General features: G+C 36.3%; 3 protein-coding genes across 8 annotated transcripts; 1 reads left to right on the top strand and 2 right to left on the bottom strand.

Annotated features, from left to right (window-relative positions):
- Window positions 1-751: 751 nt before the first annotated feature.
- Window positions 752-2,252, bottom strand: LOC119998830. 2 transcript variants are annotated; one of them, XM_038846277.1, is made up of 3 exons: window positions 2,095-2,252; window positions 1,476-1,878; window positions 752-1,391 (listed from the first exon to the last, which is right to left on the bottom strand). In XM_038846277.1, the coding sequence occupies exons 2-3, from the start codon at window positions 1,843-1,845 to the stop codon at window positions 1,144-1,146; spliced, it is 618 nt and encodes a 205-aa protein (XP_038702205.1). In that variant the 5' UTR covers window positions 1,846-1,878; window positions 2,095-2,252; the 3' UTR covers window positions 752-1,143. The 2 variants fall into 2 exon arrangements, with proteins under 2 accessions (XP_038702205.1, XP_038702204.1); XM_038846276.1 differs by having other exon boundaries at window positions 752-1,878.
- A 3,450-nt stretch (window positions 2,253-5,702) lies between these two features.
- LOC119998231 (protein PIN-LIKES 6-like) lies at window positions 5,703-10,214 on the top strand. Of its 2 annotated transcripts, none has more exons than XM_038845495.1 (11): window positions 5,703-5,896; window positions 6,324-6,660; window positions 6,823-6,902; window positions 6,994-7,118; window positions 7,462-7,583; window positions 7,809-7,994; window positions 8,493-8,567; window positions 8,922-9,022; window positions 9,212-9,264; window positions 9,419-9,607; window positions 9,685-10,214. In XM_038845495.1, exons 2-11 carry the CDS (start codon window positions 6,478-6,480, stop codon window positions 9,804-9,806), a joined length of 1,236 nt encoding a protein of 411 aa, XP_038701423.1. In that variant the 5' UTR covers window positions 5,703-5,896; window positions 6,324-6,477; the 3' UTR covers window positions 9,807-10,214. The 2 variants fall into 2 exon arrangements, with proteins under 2 accessions (XP_038701423.1, XP_038701422.1); XM_038845494.1 differs by lacking the exon at window positions 5,703-5,896 and adding an exon at window positions 5,911-6,061.
- Window positions 10,215-11,525: 1,311 nt separating this feature from the next.
- On the bottom strand, window positions 11,526-17,581 carry LOC119998992 (RING finger and transmembrane domain-containing protein 2-like). 4 transcript variants are annotated; one of them, XR_005468323.1, is made up of 9 exons: window positions 16,344-16,992; window positions 15,567-15,652; window positions 15,285-15,450; window positions 14,342-14,430; window positions 13,958-14,122; window positions 13,695-13,772; window positions 12,308-12,411; window positions 12,010-12,209; window positions 11,526-11,735 (listed from the first exon to the last, which is right to left on the bottom strand). XR_005468323.1 is itself a non-coding variant. In XM_038846478.1 (9 exons), the coding sequence occupies exons 2-9, from the start codon at window positions 16,990-16,992 to the stop codon at window positions 12,104-12,106; spliced, it is 1,443 nt and encodes a 480-aa protein (XP_038702406.1). In that variant the 5' UTR covers window positions 16,993-17,004; window positions 17,150-17,581; the 3' UTR covers window positions 11,624-12,103. The 4 variants fall into 4 exon arrangements, 3 of the variants coding, with proteins under 3 accessions (XP_038702406.1, XP_038702408.1, XP_038702407.1); XM_038846478.1 differs by adding an exon at window positions 17,150-17,581 and having other exon boundaries at window positions 11,624-12,209; window positions 16,344-17,004; XM_038846480.1 differs by adding an exon at window positions 17,150-17,579 and having other exon boundaries at window positions 11,624-12,209; window positions 16,344-16,984.
- Between the last annotated feature and the right edge of the window lie 2,163 nt (window positions 17,582-19,744).

Below are 19,744 nucleotides of genomic sequence, written 5' to 3'. Positions count from 1 at the left end.
AAGGCATGCTAGATCGAATCCTAAAATCGTAAGATTATACAAAAATTTGAAAAATAAATATAAAATAATACAATAAATTATTTATATACAAATAAGTAACATAATATAATATTCTATACATAATAAAAAAATTAAAATATAATTATTACTTATTTATAGAAGTGTTAATATGGTACAAAATTGTAATTTTCTAAGACCTCCAAAAAGTTATGAAAAACAAGATACAAAATCTAACTGCAATAGTTATGTAGCAAGTTGGAACTTATATTTTATACTTCCAATTATATATGTCATCAAAAGTCCAATATAAATGGAAGATAAAAAAATCATTTGCATGTGTCCACACATCCACCCCAATGCCTTCGTTTTCAACATTATCTTTTTCATTATTTCCATCAGTGTCTTTATTAACATAGTGATTAAAATCAATATCATAAAAAAATAGTCACTAAAATCTAAATTTTTCGAGCCGTAGGATGCTCTCCAATCTCCACCACTATCCTTAATACAAAAAATAATAATAATAATAATAATTTTGTAAAATCATTAAGATCGTAAAATCACATCGTAAGATCGGACAGAAAATCGTATGATCTTACCAAAATATGATTTTTGAAACAATCCGAATCGTTTTGCATTTCTAGGATCGTAATATCTAGAACTTCAGAATGTAGATAAGGGCTTCTCTATGAGATTGCCACTGGGTAACAACACAACGAATAATATCAAACCAAACTATAGGAGCACAACATCCTGAGATAGCATTACCTGCTTAAAATTTAGATGAAGAGTTGTTAAGAGTTACAAATGTTGGCATATGCAAACAGAATTTGTTCTTATTTTTCTTCTATGGGGAAAAAAACAGAGAGAAAGGAACACCAATGATACAGTCTGGCAACAAAGAATTCTTGCTAATTTCCACAAGAAAAACCCCTTGAATTACTATACCAGATTGCTACTACCATTGAGAACTTTGTCAGACAAAAATGGCTCCCTGTCAGAATATACTCCCTAAATAACCCAAGCTATAACTTAAAAGCCCTAATCTTACAATTTCACACCATCAATGTGTACGGTATCCAAATTCGCTGCTAGTGTTGTGTCATGTTCTCAGCAAAAAAATAACATGAGAATCATTGAGCATCAAAATTCAAGCTTCCTGCACAATCCCAAGTCAAAGTTCCTTGATTTACCTGTGGGCTTTATAGGCGCACCAGGACAAGTATCAGCAATGCCAGTTAGCCGAGGTGCTGAGGGAGGTGTCTGGCAAGCATCAAAATCACATACAATATTTGAAATCTCAGAGAGAGCATCTTCAGCCTGCTTGGTAACAATAACTTCCAACAGATTTTCGTAGAGAGCATCAAACATCTCTTCCTCGGACATGAAACCTGCATCTTCCACAATGTTATATGAGGAATCGAAACTAAGCCGACGCCCAACATTAATTCTTGATTTGTCGAAATATTTCTTACAAAATGGGGCCGGCGCCAGACGATCAGGACCAGGAGCAAATGGATCAAATACACCGCCTTTGGGAGTTCGAGGGCGGCTGCTGCTGTCATCAATTGAAACAAATGGGTCCTGATTTCTTGAAGTCTCCAAATCAAAGCAGAGTGGTTTCGCTGGTTTTCTAAGCACAGTAATTGGAGAGCCAAAATCAGGGACTTCCCCGCTCTCTCGGTCAGAATCAGGAGTAATAGGCCCTAAAGCAACACTGGTTGTGGTTGGATCAAGAAAACTTCCTCTAGCTTCAAGAACAGTTGTGCCATCCGATTTTTTTAAAGCTTCATCCGCTGAGTCTGTGCATTCCCTCCATTTATCCGTAGAAACACCGGAATCCATATGCAGAACAAATTTAAAATCTCACAAAAGCTTCTGAAAAACAGAGACAAGATTTTTTAAAAAAGCCAATGAAACACCCAATCTCGGCTACAAATATCAATGTAACAAAGGAAGCAGCTTACTATTTAGCCACAGAAACCCTAAAAACAATGTTCGACAAGTCGATAAATTATGTTCATAAATCAAATTGGGAGTGCAAAAACAGGAGCCATAATGTTAAGATTGAGAAATAGAGAAACGATTGGGTACCTGAGAGAGCGCAGCGACACCGACGAAAGAGAGATGAAGAAACGGCAGCATTTTCGCTAACATTTGGGGCTTTCCAAATGCAGTTCTTCAGTCATCAGTGAGTTGGATTGGAGTTGTCCGTCTGTCTCCTATCTGTCAGGCTAACCCCCTCGATAACAACACCGAGGTTGGTGAGCAGTGAGCTGATTGTGTACGTTAGCCTGGCCCATATTGCTCGAGCGATGGGCCTAAAAGCTGGATGACGGCCCAGCTCGACAAGTTCATTTTGTTGAGCCCAACAGAATGGAGTTCTAGGCACATGAAAATCAGAGGCTAAGTCTGGGCCTGAACAATCGCAAAAGGCCGAAATAACATTTCCAAGCCCAATCTCCTGTAACAAGGATATATTCCACATAGTGAAACATATGGCAGATTGCTACTTACCATGAGATTGAGGGTCAGTCTTTACTTTGGTGTCTAAAGCGGCACCGTAAAATGGTGCCCTATTAAAAAAAACCTCTTAAAGTGGGATGGTACTCATGTATCATGTGCATCAGTGTTGAGGCCGAAGGGAGAGTGGAGGGAAGAAGGAACTAGTTTGTCCATGGCGCCCAAAGCCCTAGCTTGGGCTACTTTGGTGGGCTTTGGGCAAGAGCTGACTTTGATGAGATCAATCAATCAATTCATGAATTCCTCAATTTCCTCAATTCTAATAGGTTAACCGCCTCTACAATAGAAGTTAATGCAGTTCCCTTATCCTTTTAATCACATATTTCAGCTTGTATATCAGTATAGGGTCTACATAAAGCAAACTAGACGTCCGTGATGGCAGATGTATTGACTTCTTTTCACTCATCGGAGTTGTTATGAAGCTGTAAACCTAAAATATAAGTACATAACTACATATTAACAGCCAAATCACTACGTTAGATCACCATTAATCGATCAAGATTAGAAATTTAGAAGAGAAACTCGTAGGGAATATGATGTGTCCATATTCCCAAAAGCCACGTACTTGCCTTTCTTCTTCAAGCTATCGTTAAACATTTTTTTGAACTATAATTAATTACTTATTCATATCAAAGCATTTTGTGGCATCATATAAACCCAATATTTCACAACACATTATTATGAATGTGACTCTTCAAGCAAATTGGTTATCCCACCCTTAAATCATTAAATTGTATTTTGTTATATTATTTTATACATGATTTGATATTTGATTTTTTGATTTGCGTGTGATTTAAAATTTGATTTTCATTTTAAAAATTAATTTTACCACTCCATCAATTAATTAAAGTAAACTTATTACATCACATCAATGTATACATACATACATACATATTGGCGAGCTGAGAACATTTTAGGGTGAGTATGTTGACCTTTTTGGTGGTTATGAGTGTACATCGTCTATCCACAACTCATTGACTTTTTTTGAAATAAATAGGATTTGTGAATACTAATAACTTCGTTCAATTGGCATTGACAAATGGTAACCGATGCCTCCTATTATGATTCATTGGTTTAGATACATGTATGGTTATGCGAACGAATGGGTCACTCCGTACAGAGAACAACTTGCAGCATACATTAAATGTACCCGCTAATATACATTTATTTGATGTAATAAATTTGTTTTAATTAATTGATGGGGGTGAGAAAACTAATTTTTGGAATGATAATCAAATGTCAAATTACACGCAATTCGAAATAATCAAATATCAAATCATATATAAATTAATATTTAAAAAATCAAAATCAAAAAGTGGGTGTGGGATTACCATTTTTAGTGGGTGAGAATAATATTTCTCATAAATTTACCTTTCGTATATCTAACACATAACTTGTTGAAATTAAAACCTTCACACAGACAACATAGATAATAAACACAAAGTAAACAGAACAATCAAAACAAAGAGAAAGAAGAAGAACATGAGAGTTTTATGTGGTTCGACAAGAGTGTCTATGTCCATGGAGTCTATAGCTTACAATTGAATAGGCTTTCCCTTTTATAATCAGCTATTTGGGTACCCAAAAATATAATTAAACACACCTAAGCTCGGACCGTCATGTCTGCGTGCATGAAAATTTTCTACCTGAGTACAGTGTAAATTGAGTTAAAACTCATCGTGTGGTCATAAAGATATGTTATTGGTGGGAATCAAATTCAGACCTTACGAGTTCATATGACTTGAAGATAGATTCTGCACTAAACAAACATTATAACAACATGACACGTGGGCTATCCAAGATTTGATATAAATTCGAAATGCCAAATGATTTTGGTACCCTATCTTTTTAATGCAATGTAGTGGTTTATGATGAGGTAGGAATAATATTATAGAGCACAAAAAATAAAGTTAGTCTCCTTGGTGGGTCTTAATTAATTAATAGATTAGTGTAATTTATCTGTCTCATTATCAAATTATTGATTAACGGGTCACAAGTGTTTTGCTATATTCAACTGAAGGTCTTTTGACAATCATTGTGATTTCCTACATATAATTGTAGGATCCGATTCTAGTGGTTTTTTTTCTTTTTCTTTTTTTGTAAGCATCTGATTTTGGTGCTTGCTTTGCTGTTAAGAAGCCAAAAAAAATAGGAGAAAAAATAAAAACTACTTTATACACGTTACTCTCAAATCACTTCTTTATAGGGGTGCCCACGGATCGGATTTAGACAAACACCTCATCCGACCCGTAGAAGTTCGGATTACATCTCCTGCAACCTTTAACTAACCTTAGGTTGTAACAGGTTAGGTCGGATAGGTTTCATACGGATTGGGGTCAGGTTTGAACTCAACAAATTCATAAAGCTAATTACAAGCCCAATAAAAGGTTCAGAAAACCTCAAATTACTGTCCCAAATAAAAATAATATCAAAACAGTCAAAACCATCAACAATTTCTTGAAGGAAAGCAAACTCCTCTTCGACAATCCTCTAAAGCGAACCCAGATCTGAAAACAGAGCATTTAACAACTCCAAAACCCAAAAAGCATACAAAAGAGGATGAGCAAGGGCGTCGGGTGAGTTCTTGAGAAGGTGAGAGAGAGAGAAAGAGACGTGCTAGGCCTAAGTGCGTATAGCAGTAATTATTTTTCATATATAAAAGAGGATAAGTAAGGTTGTTGTCGGGTTATAAAGGGTCCGTTTAACAAAAATATATATACGATATGTTATATAAACGGGTCAGCTTAATTAACATATATCTGAACTGTTGTTTACGGGTTAGGGTCGGATTTTGGCGGTTTGGGTCGGGAATGATACGGGTTTTGTGCAGCCCTACTTGTTTACATGTTGTCCTTGAGACCTTACCCTACATGATGACGGAAAAGGATTTGCTAGAATGATTCCAACAATTTCACATGATCTACACCATTGAATGCATTAGGTGTAGTATTATCAAATCAATGTATTGTTACATTGGATGGTGGAGATGAGGTGAAATTGCTGGAATAATTTCGGCCCCTATCCCATGCATGACGTGATGTTACTACCATTTACTTTACACCAAACCATAGAGACACTTTCTCCCGACTGGAGAAAGGGAGGAGAGACGAGGTTTAACCGACCTTACACTCACTAAAACGCTTGCACCGCATTCTTTCTCTTCATCATCTTCCCAAACACTTTCTTCCGCCGTGCCACCTTAACTTTTCAACGTATCTAGTGTAGGGTTACTCGTCTCGTTTCACATCAAGATATTATAATCAGTAATTGCCATCAGTGACTTTCTTACACTTATTTGCCATTCTTGTTCAATGATGGCGATAGCACAGAATAATGTACAGTTACACCAGAAAGTGATGTGATGCCCATTCCGGTTAGTTCCTTTAATTGGCAACCATCGTCGAGTACTGGAGAATAGGAAGTGAAGTGTGTTTCATTCTTTATAAAGGAAGAAAGAGACTGAAATCAAATTCCAACAATTATTCAGAATTTTCATGATCGTTTTACAAACTCATATTAATTTTATGCAGTTTCTCGTGTATGTCTATGTCATGTGATCCCTCTCCGCTTCTTTTTCCGTGAATCTTGTTTTTTTTTTTTTTTTGAATTTTTTTTGTGTGGAAGTGTCGATTACGTTCGAGAGATTTTGATATAATTCTAGGTGAATTAACTAATTTCTCGAGGATAATGTTTCAATTCCGCGTTTCTTTGTGAATTTGGTATAAATTTGTGAGAAACTTGACAGATTGAGATTTATTCTGGCGTGGTTCACCGACTGATTTTGATTCCCTTATGCGTAGCTGCTGATTTGTTGAATTGTTTGGAGGTAGTGAGGAAACTCTGAAAGGAGTCCTCCCAAGCGGAAGCTCAGCGGTTTGATTTCTGAATTGTGTGGGTTGGAGCGTCTGAATCTGGTTTTGGAGACTCGTTGGAGTGATTGAGGTGGAGGGAACCATGGAGCGGTTTCTGGCGACTGTGGGGATAGACGATCAGGTCGGAGGAGAGTCAGTTTTTGGGTCCGTAAAGATTGCTGTATTACCAATAGCAAAGGTTTTCACAATGTGCTTTTTGGGATTTCTTATGGCATCCAAGTATGTGAATATTTTGCCAGCAAGTGGTAGGAAGCTCTTGAATGGGGTAATTAACCAATGATTTTTCCCCAACTTTTGTCTCTTTATTTTTACTTTCTTCTGATTGCTGTTTTTTTTTTTCCTTCTTTTCAACAAAGTTTCTGGGAGGATTTTTTTTTTTTTTTGGAAAAGTTTCTGGGAGAATATTGACTGATATGAATTTGTGTAGTTGGTGTTTTCACTGTTGCTTCCATGTTTGATATTCTCCCAACTTGGACAAGCTGTGACTGTAGAGAAAATGATTCAGTGGTAAAATTAAAACTACCTTTTTCTTACTTGTATCTTATAGCCGTGAAGGAAGTTCAATTCTGTCTTAATTTGGATGCTTATTGTATTGCAGGTGGTTTATACCTGCCAATGTGATTCTGGCTACAGTAACCGGCTCAATAATTGGTTTCATTGTTGCATCCATTGTCCGTCCCCCATACCCATTCTTCAAGTTCACAATTATACAAATTGGGATCGGTAAGCCACTTTACCTGTTTTAGGCCCTTTGGTAGCATGTTAGATTTTACCAATTTTAATATGAATCCATGCTCAAGTATTTATGATATTTAGTCCATGAGACACTTATGCAACCTACAAAATAGAAAATCCAGGGAAGTAGCATAGAAGAAGATGTTTCAGTTGTAATGTGAACTACAGAATCAAGAGACTTTACATTGCACTTGACAAAGTTAAAACATTTTGGGGTCTTCTGAAGTTCATAATCAAATTGTACCTGAGTGTTTTGGCTTTACACCTTCTTCATTTATCGCTTAACCAGTTTGCGTATTGTGAATCATTTTCGATAGCAATGTTGTTACAGGGAACATTGGGAACGTGCCTCTTGTCCTGATCGCCGCTTTATGTAGAGACGAGTCCAGTCCATTTGGTGATTCAAACAAATGTAGCACAGATGGGACTGCCTACATTTCATATGGCCAGTGGGTATGTTTTGAACATCTTTTAACTTGATTGTTACTTACATGTGCAACCGCCCTTTATTTCACCATATAAGATATTTTTCTGCACCATTATGCATGTCCTCTGGGGTGTAGTTTTCTTATCTTGCTTGGAATCTTAGAACATTTGAAATGTTATTTGATTGCTTGTTATAGAGTCTCCATTTAACTGTTCTTGCCCCTGCAATAAACTCTTACTTCTGTATGATAGGTTGGTGCAATAGTTCTATACACATATGTATTTCATATGCTGGCCCCTCCTCCTGAAGGTTCCTTTGACATTGATGATGCAAGCCTACCTGTGAAGAACACACCAAAAGATAGCACTCCTGAGCAGGTTCCCTTGCTTACTGCAGAAGCAGCACCAACAGATTCAAATGCTTCCAAGAAAGGAAAGGTGAGTATCAATTTACATGAGTATTGACATATGTACACACGGTCATGCCTATTTGGTTTACTTGTATAATTGTGCCTATTTGGCTATTTAAGAACATCGTTTGGCAATGAAATTTCTACATATGTTTTAATGGTAAAACATAGAGTTCCAGCTTTAACGAGAAATGAACTGGGCTTATAATATGGAGAAACTTATCTAGAAATGACCTGATAGATGCTGCCTTCTGAATCAAATGTCTGCAGCAGTTTTCTACTTGATATGAGAAAACTGTGAGATTTGATATGTCACAAAATTTTCCTTGCCAAAGTTGCAGCCTTAAGTTATTGTCACTCTAAGGGATTCCATCTGAAGAATTAAGATTTTGAATCATTCTGGATTCATCATCAATTAATGCTTTTATTGTATCAATAAAACAAATCTATTCTTCTAATGAATCCTTCATTTTCAGTGCTTCCTCTAATATAAAGCAGTGGTTCATTTCCATTTATTGGTTTGCAGATCAAAGAAATTCTAATTTCTTTGTATGAGAAGTTGAAGCTCAAGCAAATCCTTCAGCCACCTATCATAGCATCTGTAAGTTCTCTCTTCTTTCTTCTTTAATGTTTTTTTTTGGTTGTCTCGTAGGGAATTCACCTGTTAGGCATCTAGAAACTTGTCCTTTCTTTTAATACTGAATAGTGAGTTCTATCATCGGTGTTTTTTACCTGAGTTCTGGTACACCGGTAAGAATTGGAAATAACAACTTGCAAGTTGCAAATAAGGTTGTACAAACATAAGCGGCCATGTGACAGTCACTTTATTTGCGTTTTGAATACAAGCTAGGTTGGATGAGTCATTTGGAAGGTCAAAAAGGCCTTGAACCACTTACCAAAAAGGCTTTGAGTATTTTTATGCTGTGTTTGATTGTTGTTTTCATGGATGATGCAGATCCTAGCAATGCTATTAGGTGCAATTCCGTTTTTGAAGCGTTTGATCTTTACTGCTGATGCTCCACTTTACTTTTTTACCGACAGCTGCATCATTCTTGGGTATGCTCTGCGTGTCTTTAATGTATGTTAGTTTACAGAAAGCAGAATGCATGATACTATATATGTTATTCGTTGCTTAAATACCAGACCAGAGAATGGAAGTTTATATTGCATGATGGTAGCGTTTGGATAGCCTCTTCGTTGGATTTTGGGTTCTGATCATTATTTTAACAATGCTGCCATTATCAGGGAGGCCATGATTCCATGTATTCTGCTGGCTCTGGGAGGCAACCTCGTTGATGGTACGCCGACTTCCTAGTTGTCATTTTTAGTTATATTACAAACTCATGCATGCCTACAAACATACATGATATTAGTCCAGATAAACAGCAGCACTACATCTTGGTCATCACTTAATTTAATCTTTGGAGTGACAACTCTTGCCTTGGATTACAGGACCTGGAAGTTCTAAACTAGGTCTACGGACAACTGCTGCTATTATATTCGGGCGGTTAGTCTTGGTGCCCCCTACAGGGCTAGGTGTCGTAATGTTGGCTGATAAGCTGGGATTCCTCCCTCCCGGTGATAAGATGTTTCGATTCATCCTACTCCTCCAGCATTCAATGCCCACATCAGTCCTTTCTGGTAACACCCTGTTCTCATTTCTCTAGACATTTCTTTGTGATAACTTCTCCAATTACTTGGCTATTCCCTTTTTGTAGGCGCTGTTGCCAATCTGAGAGGTTGTGGAAGAGAGGCAGCAGCGGTCCTGTTCTGGGTTCATATTTTTGCCGTCTTATCAATGGCTGGGTGGATAGTTCTTTACCTCAACATTCTTTTCTGACAAGTATGGAAGCCATGCCTTGTGCCTAAACTACCTACCTTCTTCTTTCGCTACCTCATCTGGTTAAGGTATGCCCATAGCTAAACAGCCTTTAGTAGGAGACATTTTCCTGTGAAAGGAAAGGTGACAGTAAAAGAAGACCATGTCACCATGATAGAATGAAGGAGCACCTCTGTTCATAAGAGCTTTAGAATGGAGCTCTGAAATTTGTACACTCGTATTGTCAATAGTAATTGTTCATTTAGTAAAGAAAATGAAAGTTTTTTTTTTGTTCTTCTCTATTTTGACTTGGGTTTAATGTGAATTGGAGGTAAGCTTACGACAAAGAAATGAATGTCCTGTGCAAGTCGGATAAGCTTACTAATCATGAGTAAGTCCATTATTATGAGAAATACTCTACATTTATGATTTTTTCAGCATTTTTTAAAATTTTTTGGCAGACCAGTTGGGTCCAGTGTTTTTCAACACCGGATCTACCACCAATCCTACGAGCCTTGTGGGCCTGTGCTGTCTCTTTCTTTTGTGTCTTTTCGCTGCATCGCTGCTTTCCCCCTTTAGGAGAGTTCCTTGAGTGGATCAACAAAGACCAATACGTATACACTAGCTTCCTGCATAATTTATATATATATATATATATATATATATATATATATATAAAGATAATTGCATTTCAAATAAGACAATTAAAGAATTTTGTTGATCAAAATTAGAGAGAGAAATAAATACTTTTGTAAAATATTTGGGTTCTTATATAAAGTTGTAATTGGTAAACTAGAGATAAATTAAGGGTCTGTTTGGTATCACTTTTGTTTTTTGTTTTAGTTTTTAAAAAATAGAAAATAAAAAAAAATTGTTTGTTTGTATTTTCTGTTTTGGCTTTTATGAAAACCAAAAACAGATTTTCAAAATTTTTGAAAACAAGAAAAAATGGTTTTTAAAAGTTTTGGAAACAGAATTAGTTACACTTATTATAGATTGCATTTTCTTTAAGATTTCAGATTGTAAATTGCATAGAAATACAATGATCAAATATACTTTTGAATATTATTTTATTTCTTATCTTTTTTTCTTTTGCTGATGTTTTCAATGGTGCAACACGACAAAGGCTGCAGTTATAAAAAATATAGTGGTGTGGATATATTCTATTATTATGAAAATAAAAGTATAAACACATTTTTTTTTTTCAGTTTTATGCTTTCAGTTTTTGTTTTAAGTTTTAAGTATTCAACCAAACAAGTTTCAATTTTATGTTTTTTATTTTTATTTTTTATTTTTGTTTTCAAAATTTTTAGAAGTGATACCAAACACAACCTAAATTTTTTATTGATGAATAATTATTATTATTATTTTTTTTTAGAAGAAAATTCATAAAAACGACAACACAGATACATCAAAAAGGGCGCTCCTTGTCAACCAAGGGCACAACCTGTCGAGGACAATCATTTCTCCAAATTATTATTGATTGTAACCAAAAATTAAGGTATTAATTAAGAAAGTCAACAAAGAATTTTATTAAGAAAATTAATTAATAGTATTATAAATTAAGGAATAATTGAAACAAATTCATAATTAAGAGAAGAGTGGGGATTTAAATGGCTATATTTTCAAATAACATATAGATAAATAAAAAACTAAAAAATAGGAGAAAATTAAGCGATTTTGAATTACCATCCTTTTAAATAACTAATTATCACAAGTATTTGATTAATATTTTCTTCTTTATTAAGATAGTAAAAATATAATTTTTAAAAAAATTATGGAAGTTCGAAAGCAACCGGTTGGCCAATTCAAAGTCGGGTTGAACCAACTCGTCCAAATATGAAAACACTGGGTAAAAAAGTATTCGTATTCCCTGAAAACTCTGAGGTCAAGCTGAGAATTTCTTCTAGTTCAGACTGCAACAAGCAGAAGAATCGGACGTCCGCCCTTCTGTCCAAGTATAGAAACTTCACAGTAAACACTCCAAAATAGAATTTTACAATTATATTGGCCTAAAAAAAAACTCTATGACCTAATGAACATGGACGTGTAATATTGAAGAAGCTCTGTTGTATCTAAAGGGCCGCATTTAGATACATTCAACCTTTCCCGGTACAATATACAAGCTGAAAGTTTGGCTTCACTTCCTCTAGTCGATTCCGATTTCTGTCTCTGACTTAGTAGTTAATAAACAAGGTGGGAAAAGAAATACAGTCAAATATACCTGTGCAGATGGAGTGATCATCAATGAGGTGCTCCGAACAAGTGCTTTAAGTAATTTTAAGCAGTCAGAGTCCGCGTTTTCTCTACAGTAGACTTCAGAATATCTGGAAAAACAAACTGGTTGACCCATCACTAAATGACCTGAGATCAGCTGGTTTGACCAAGGCCCTGCACAAGGGGCAAGTCCTCTCACGTTCGAACCTAAAATACAGCCCGGGCCATTTAGTTATCCCAAAAGGATGATAAAACAACATGGCAAAGTGATTGGAAGACCGAGAGGAGGAGGAGGAAGAACTAACCATTCTGATACACAATCTTCACAAAAGATGTGTTTACAACGAAGCAGAACAGGAGCATGCATCTTCTCCTGACATATAGCACACAAATCTCCAGCTGCATTGACCTGAACATCATGCAAGGCATCCATGGTTTAGCACACAGTGAATTGCAGGACACGTACATTTAATGCAGTATTATATAATTCATTTTCAAGCAATCTAAGGTAAGAATTCACAAGTGAACCATGAAACAATTGAAGAAAAGGAAAACATTATGAATTAAGAAGCTATATGCTTCCGAAAAAAAAAATGATTGCCAGAGGAGAATTCATATGATGGCTCTTGTGAATTCATGTTGCCAACCCCAAATTGGTTGGGATCAACGCTAGCCGATGATGATAATTCATGCATGCACCAAAACAACATTTATCTAATAATTTTCATAAGATCTATCCAAAAAAAAAAAAAGTTTTGACGAGGTCAAATACGTAAACAAGAAGTTTTCAAGTATTGACACAATAAGGAATTATTTTTTACTTATTAATGACAAGACTTTATACTCAAGCGTACAGTTGGCGATCCCCAAGCCAAAGACACGGCCAACAAACTAAAACGAATGTGATTTACATTTTCAGCACCTTCTGTAAATCTGGATACTATATTTTCCGCCTGTTTGGTGAGGCATCACCCACAGCGGAACCGCTGTGCGGCCCGCTAGCATTGAAAATCCTCTGCTCAAACCTTGCCCATTATCAACTGTAACACTAAAACCTCAGCATTATTCAGGCATCATGGGGTGGGGTGGAGAGGGTAGAACTGGAGCCTCAAGAAGCAAGAACGTATTTAAGAAGAATACTGGCCTTATAAGTCTAGAAACGCCAATAATCTATGACCAACAGGGAAGTAATATGCACAAAGAATTAAGACTGCAAACTACTTCATGTTATCGCTTTCAGAACCATTATCTGATGGTAACCAGTTAGTGCTTTGCCAAATTATTTGTGGGGCTGCAAACAACATCATATTTCTGTTTAAGCAGTTGTAATGCATATGATTTTCCAGAGTCAGCCTTGTGGGGTTGTTTGGACACTATTTCTTCCAAGGTTGAAGTGCGTAAATGAAATACCTCAAGAGGTACTTTGAAATACTTTCACACTTGTAATTTCTATTAAAAGTTTATAACAAACTTCCTTTTTTAATAAAACATACGTACAATCTTGTGACATTTGGCGAAGATGTTTTGATACTATTTGATTAATTGGCTCAGAAGGACATGAACAAATATAAACGATGAGGAGCTAGTGGCTAGCACATTGATATGCAACTCCAGTATCATATGGGCACAATATACAGGGTGACCAGGTCATTTGCATTGCCCGAGTCAGAGGGAAGAGTGAATTAACTATACCTGCTCTGTTGTTGCATAAGCTCCATAATGCACCTCTTTACGGGAAAGTGCTTTCAACGCAGTAAAGAAAGATTGCACCTGAAAAGTTCACAACCCAACGTAAGGAAAAAGAGCAAGAAAAGAGGAAAAGATTGCCATATTGATAATTCACTTCCAGGAAGTGCTTACACATGAAAATTAGAAATTTGGAGAGACAGAAAACAGGGCACAAAAAGATCATATATTCATGCACTTAAAGTAATATCATATATAGATAACCATACCTTCTCAACAACAGAAGTCAGCTTGAAAGTCAAATATAACCCAGTTATTAAAGATGAGAAAAGGCTGCCATAGTCTTTATTCAAGAAGAAACGATACCAGACTGGTGTTGGCAATAAGGCTCGGTACAGCAACATCAGATACTCAACCAAAGTTAACATTTGGCCCTGAAAGGTAATGATCTCCACAGTTACAAACTTACAATATAGAGGAAATCAAAAGGAATGTAAATGTTCGGCATATAAACCTAAAGTTCTGATTGCTTGTAGGAAGATGACTAAATTTAAAAAGAGAAAAAAGTATATGGAATTTGTTTTCTCATACTTTCAGGCTTAATATCAAAGCAAAAAAAATATGGTTCCACACTAATTTCACCTATCCCTCACCTGCTTGCGATAGTTTCTGCCCTTACTGTTTTTGTAATAAATCAATAAAATGCACTTGAGTATCATTGCTGCCTGGCGCACCAAGGTATCTGGAAGACATGCACATTAAAAACCATCACAAAGCATTCATATGGCATTAGAAAACAAAGACTAGAAGAACAGAACATATGACACAACAATATGGAAATGGTACTATAAGGGTAAAAAACCACCAAAGACATACTCAAAATCAGCATGCATTTGTTGGCCAATCCTTGATGATAGAGAGATGAATCCAGAGCTTATGTTATACTTGTGACATAAATAAGCTTAACACAAAATTACTAGTAAATGAAATTGAAGCTACATGAGTAGCAACCTAATGCACTAAAACTTGAAAAGAAGTCAATGGACTCAGAAAGATGACACCTCTTAAGAGGAGCTCCAATGCTTCAAGTACAAAGAAATAAATCAGAAGTTGAAAAGTTAAACGAGAAACACTAAATCCATATTCAATCACTCAAAACTCCCACGGTCCCATCTTTTTTGTCCCCATCTATTGGGAAATGAAGCTAGGGTAAAAAAAAATGTGTTCTATTGATTGGAAATGAAAAAAAAAAGGTTAAAACAAGAGAGATGGGGATGGTGGGGACTATACGTACTTTATTTCTTGCATAAAAGCATTGTTAAAAATACCCTCGTTTCGAACACCTCATTGTTATAGTTCATGATTAGTCAGGGTCCGACACATTATGCAATTATTTTCCATCAACTGCACAAACTGTTTTCACAGTTTATTGAGATATATCCAAGAGTCCAACACATCCTAGTTGAATTCAATGGAACCTCAGTGGTACAAGATAATTACCAATGTCATGTAAAATTTGTTAGTACAGGGTAACAAATAAAAAATTATATCTTTAAACAATGAAATTGCTAAAAACACCTGGAAAAATGTACTCACCGTTCACCATGATAATGAAAATAGCATGCCAAAAAGGTGGCATGGATCTGGGGGGAAGCATGACCAATGGATACAAAAGATCATTTCGATACCACCAATAAACGCAAACAATATGAACCGTGAATGCAAGAGAAATTCCTATAAGAACAGAAATTTTTCTTTCTCCCTGCATCCAACAACAATAAAGGAAAAAAAATTTAATAAAAATGGTAGCAGTAATACTTCAGACTTCTGGTTCATATATAAACACGATTCATAATGCAGAAATACAAACTAAACCACCTTCAAAGCAGTTTGTTTCCGTAAAATGTCATTTGACTTGTACAGGACTGCAGCAATCCAAATCGTAACAAAGAACCCTGCAAGTTCTTACAAATGGAATATGTCAGCAACTAAAAAAAACAAATTATGCTCAAAGTAGTCAGTAAAAGAATAGATGAACAGAACAATCAGCAAAGAAAGTGCTACTTAAATTACTGGAGGCTATTGCTAAACATCGAACACAACATGCGGTACCAGTGTAAACCATCCTCAATTCCATTCTGACAATCAGGATACCTCATCACAAGTGAAAAGAAAAAACTAGGAACATAGGAGCCAAGTCAACCATCCCGTTACAAAGGTAATGCAACAAAACCCTAAGCAAAGCACCAAGACCAACTGGCAACGGGGAAGAGAATCAAAATGCAAATACTCAGGTGCTAGTTTCACGAGCTTCCAACCAACAAAAGAGCCATTCGTACATCACAACACTCAATCCTCACTGTTACCATGGACAGGCTGCTACCATAGTAAAGTAAGTAAATAATGGAGGGTTGATAGACAGCATTTAAGCAGAACTTACACCACATAATATGTGCAGAGGCTATTTCGAATTGAACCTATGACCTCTAGGTTGCACCACTGCAACTCTATCATTGGGCCGCCTATCATGTACACACACATGTTCTACAAGTCAAGTATCTTTGAAGACCACATAGCAAATACACATGCAAAAAGCTAAGCCCTAATTCTGGAATGCAATATATAAATGCTAGCAATTATCCGCCTACTTAATACCTTGCAAATGCTGGCGAATGAACACAACCAAGAGAAGTAAAGAGAACGGTAGTACTTGCTCAATGCATCTTGCAGCTTGCTGAATATCATATGTCTGGTATGACGAATCCCTTCCGTTAGCCCCAACGCCTTCACCAGCTTCCCCATCACCACTAGCACTCTCCGGTTGTGAAACTCCATCGCCCGCCTCACGATCACTCCTATTATCTCCCGCCCCTTCCAGTTGTATATTTGACGCGATTGGCAGAAGAGACACCTCTGTTTGACCGTCGACTCCTTCCCTAACTTGCCCAACAACCAGCCCGGACCCCTCCCTATCGTTCTCATTCTCACCGGCGCCGATGATCCTAATTGCAACCTCGCCATTGCTGGCAGCCACTGGAGAGGCGGTACCAGAGTCATCGGGGCCATTGTTATGGATTTGACTTATTAAAGACTCCGATTCTTGTTGAGACGACCTGGCCGTCCGTAGAAGACCGGAATATTCTAACAAAGCCGAAATCGGAGCCTGGATGATGTTGGAAGCAGACAATATCCCGTATCTTCGAGAATGACCACCATTCACAGGCAAAGAACTCCTGTACGCCTCGGAATTGCTGCCGGACGCCTCCATTTGCGTCGTCAAATTCGATGCCCGGACCCTAACCATCCAGCGTATCACCTATCAATCAGTATATCAACCAAGACGGGAATAGAATACATATATATTCTCACAAAATCACATTTGGATTTAAAGCCATAAAGAAGACGGGAAATAAAAAGTACTTTCGTGTAAACCAAGAAAACTCGAACGAAACAAGCGATACCTTCGAAAGCGAAACTCCGTCGAGAACCACCGGATTAAACAGGGAAGAAGCAGAGTGAATCGAGAAAAACCCCAACCCTAGAATGGAAGAAGAGAAGAGTGACGAAAGGGAAATTATCAGAGCGCGAATGCCATTCCCAAATCTACCCAACTTCAATAACAAATCGGGGCGGATGAATAATGAATAAAAGAAAGCGCGTCAACGTTGAACTGCCCCAGCTAACGAGATTCAGACTATGAAACTTTGTTTCTCGCTCTATCGCGCTTCGGCCATGGCAATGCCAAACAGCGCGAGAGAGAGAGAGAGAGAGCGAGCGAGAGTTGACAGACCAAATAAAACCCACTCCTTTTCTTTAATGAATGAATGTCACCATTTTATGGTTTTCGTTTTTTATTTTTAGCTGGTGAATGAGACCCCGCTCCCTTTCCTTGGATTATCTTCTTCTTGCTATCTTCATCATCATGGGATAGGATTTTATAATTTGTTCTATTATTTATTATTTTAGTAAGTTGTTCAAACTTCAAACGATTTTATTGAGTTTTGCATGTAAGTGATTATCCGCTCTAGGTATCTTTACGGGTATACTTATCCTCTCCCAAAATTTTGTTTCGGGAAATAATATCGTCTCCCCCACATTAGATGATTGATTAGTTGAGTACTCACTTTCCAATCTCTTTAAGGTCATGAGTTCGAGTGAGGGATGTGGATTATTTATTGGAATAAAATCGTGAGAGGAGCAGGGGCGGCAGATGCAAGATTTTATTTCAATGTGGATAAAGGCATGCAAGGATTCGAGAGCAACGCCTATAGAATTTTCTTTTATTCGGTTTGCCTTCAAAAGTACAGAAAACAAGACTAAAAATCAAAATCTTATATAATATCGGTAAGTAAAATTGAAATTTGATTTACAAATGTGACGATTTTTTCATATTTTGAGATTGTTTGATGATAAAGTTATTTGGAATAGTATCAAAAATATGGCCCCGTTTGGAGGAGTATTTTTTGTAGCATTTATACTACTTGCTAGTATAAATGCTACTGCCTTACCAAACGAGTTTTTTTGGCACGTAATCCGAGACATTTTTACTCAGCATTTTATGCTACTTTTGACATGCTACTTGTATGAAGCATTTTAGTAGCATTTCACCGTCAAAAGTCAATATTATCCCCATTAATTTTTTTATTCCATTTATACCCTCACTTCATGTGTTATTATAAATTAATTAAAAAGTAAATAAATTTATTGATATTATAAAATATTTATCATTTAATATATGCTACTCAGCAAAAATGTTACCAGCAAAAGTTCAACCAAACACCACACAACATTCGAGCAGCATTTCTGCTACTAAAATTCTCCAACATTTCTGCTACCACCATTTCCACTAGTATATCTGCTATTTTCAAAATGCCTTACCAAACTAAGCCTATATTTCTCAATGTACCTAACTAAATTATCATTTAATTATTGATCGTCTTCAATTATGAATCTAATTCTTGACAATTTTCAATGCTTAAAATGTTCTCTCTACAATAGTAGCAATGATTGGTAGAATTAGTATAAAACTCATAAGTCGATAAACCAATGTATACGCTATGTCTTCTAGTATCAATCTTTTTTGAGCAAGACTACTGATTCCTTTTAGTTATGAGAAATCAATGCTAGAGCGCACATTAATAACAAGAGTATCAAGTTGTTTAGAAAGTGTCAAAAATTTTGTATAGGAGAAGTCCCTTGGATGACATGTTATTGAAGACTTTTTTTTTCTTTCAATTTATAAACCCTTCAACAATAAAAGAATCATCATCTCAATGATCTCTACTTTCTTGTTTGAATAGACAAACAAAGTCAAAAGACATCATATTTCTTTATATTGTACTCTAACCAAAATATTGTAAAGTCAGGATGGACAAAACTAGCATTAATATAAATAATTATCATTCCAATAATATTAAAAAAAAAAAGAGTTTAAAGAGGAGGGTAGGAATTTCTACGGCAACATTATGTATCCCTAACAAATTCAGTCATAATCAGCCATAACATGTAATTAGACAACATAATAACGAAAGTCAATGTAATTAGACAACGTAATAACGAAATTCAATGTAATTAGATAATGTAATACTATTATGACTGATTATGGAGAAATTATTAGGGATATAAAGAGTTTTCGAAATTTTTATAGAGGTCCACAGAACGGATAATCCCTTTCAGATAAACTAGGCCTCTTGGGCCACTACGTTGTTCACTCCTCACTTCCCATAAAAAAAATAAAAAAAATCACTCCTCGTCACTTCTAATTGGTAAATTATCTTTCTCCAATGGTATTTAACGTGTGTCATTCTGAAAATCGAACACGCTAGCAAAAGGTCAAATTAGTCAATGCACCCACCTCAATATTCGCCGGTTCCACTACTGCCCGCTCAACTTGTCCGCTTTTTCTCGGTTGTTCGTATAGTGAAGTTCCTAAGGGTTTGCCCGTTTGAGGGTTCAGGGGTATTGGGAAGGGTTGGGTTCGTCCCAAACACCTCCCAACCCTTGACCTTTTCAGGCGTTCGGGATTATTGGGACAAATTCTCTACATCCCATAATTT

The sequence above is a fragment of the Tripterygium wilfordii genome, chromosome 5 (genome assembly GCF_013401445.1).
Source record: "Tripterygium wilfordii isolate XIE 37 chromosome 5, ASM1340144v1, whole genome shotgun sequence".
Taxonomy (NCBI): domain Eukaryota; kingdom Viridiplantae; phylum Streptophyta; class Magnoliopsida; order Celastrales; family Celastraceae; genus Tripterygium; species Tripterygium wilfordii.
The sequence above is the reverse complement of the archived record's forward strand: the minus strand, read 5'-3'. Positions and strand labels throughout refer to the sequence as shown.

Coding starts and splice junctions, on each gene's coding strand:
- LOC119998830 (XM_038846276.1), bottom strand. CDS start 1,845: ATGGATTCCGGTGTTTCTACGGATAAATGGAGGGAATGCACAGACTCA.
- LOC119998231 (XM_038845495.1), top strand. CDS start 6,478: ATGGAGCGGTTTCTGGCGACTGTGGGGATAGACGATCAGGTCGGAGGA. Junction 7,584..7,808: donor ACATTTCATATGGCCAGTGG/GTATGTTTTGAA, acceptor TCTGTATGATAG/GTTGGTGCAATAGTTCTATA. Junction 8,568..8,921: donor AGCCACCTATCATAGCATCT/GTAAGTTCTCTC, acceptor TGGATGATGCAG/ATCCTAGCAATGCTATTAGG.
- LOC119998992 (XM_038846478.1), bottom strand. CDS start 16,992: ATGGTTAGGGTCCGGGCATCGAATTTGACGACGCAAATGGAGGCGTCC. Junction 15,653..16,343: donor CATTCGCCAGCATTTGCAAG/GTATTAAGTAGG, acceptor TCCATTTGTAAG/AACTTGCAGGGTTCTTTGTT. Junction 15,451..15,566: donor GGAAACAAACTGCTTTGAAG/GTGGTTTAGTTT, acceptor TGTTGGATGCAG/GGAGAAAGAAAAATTTCTGT.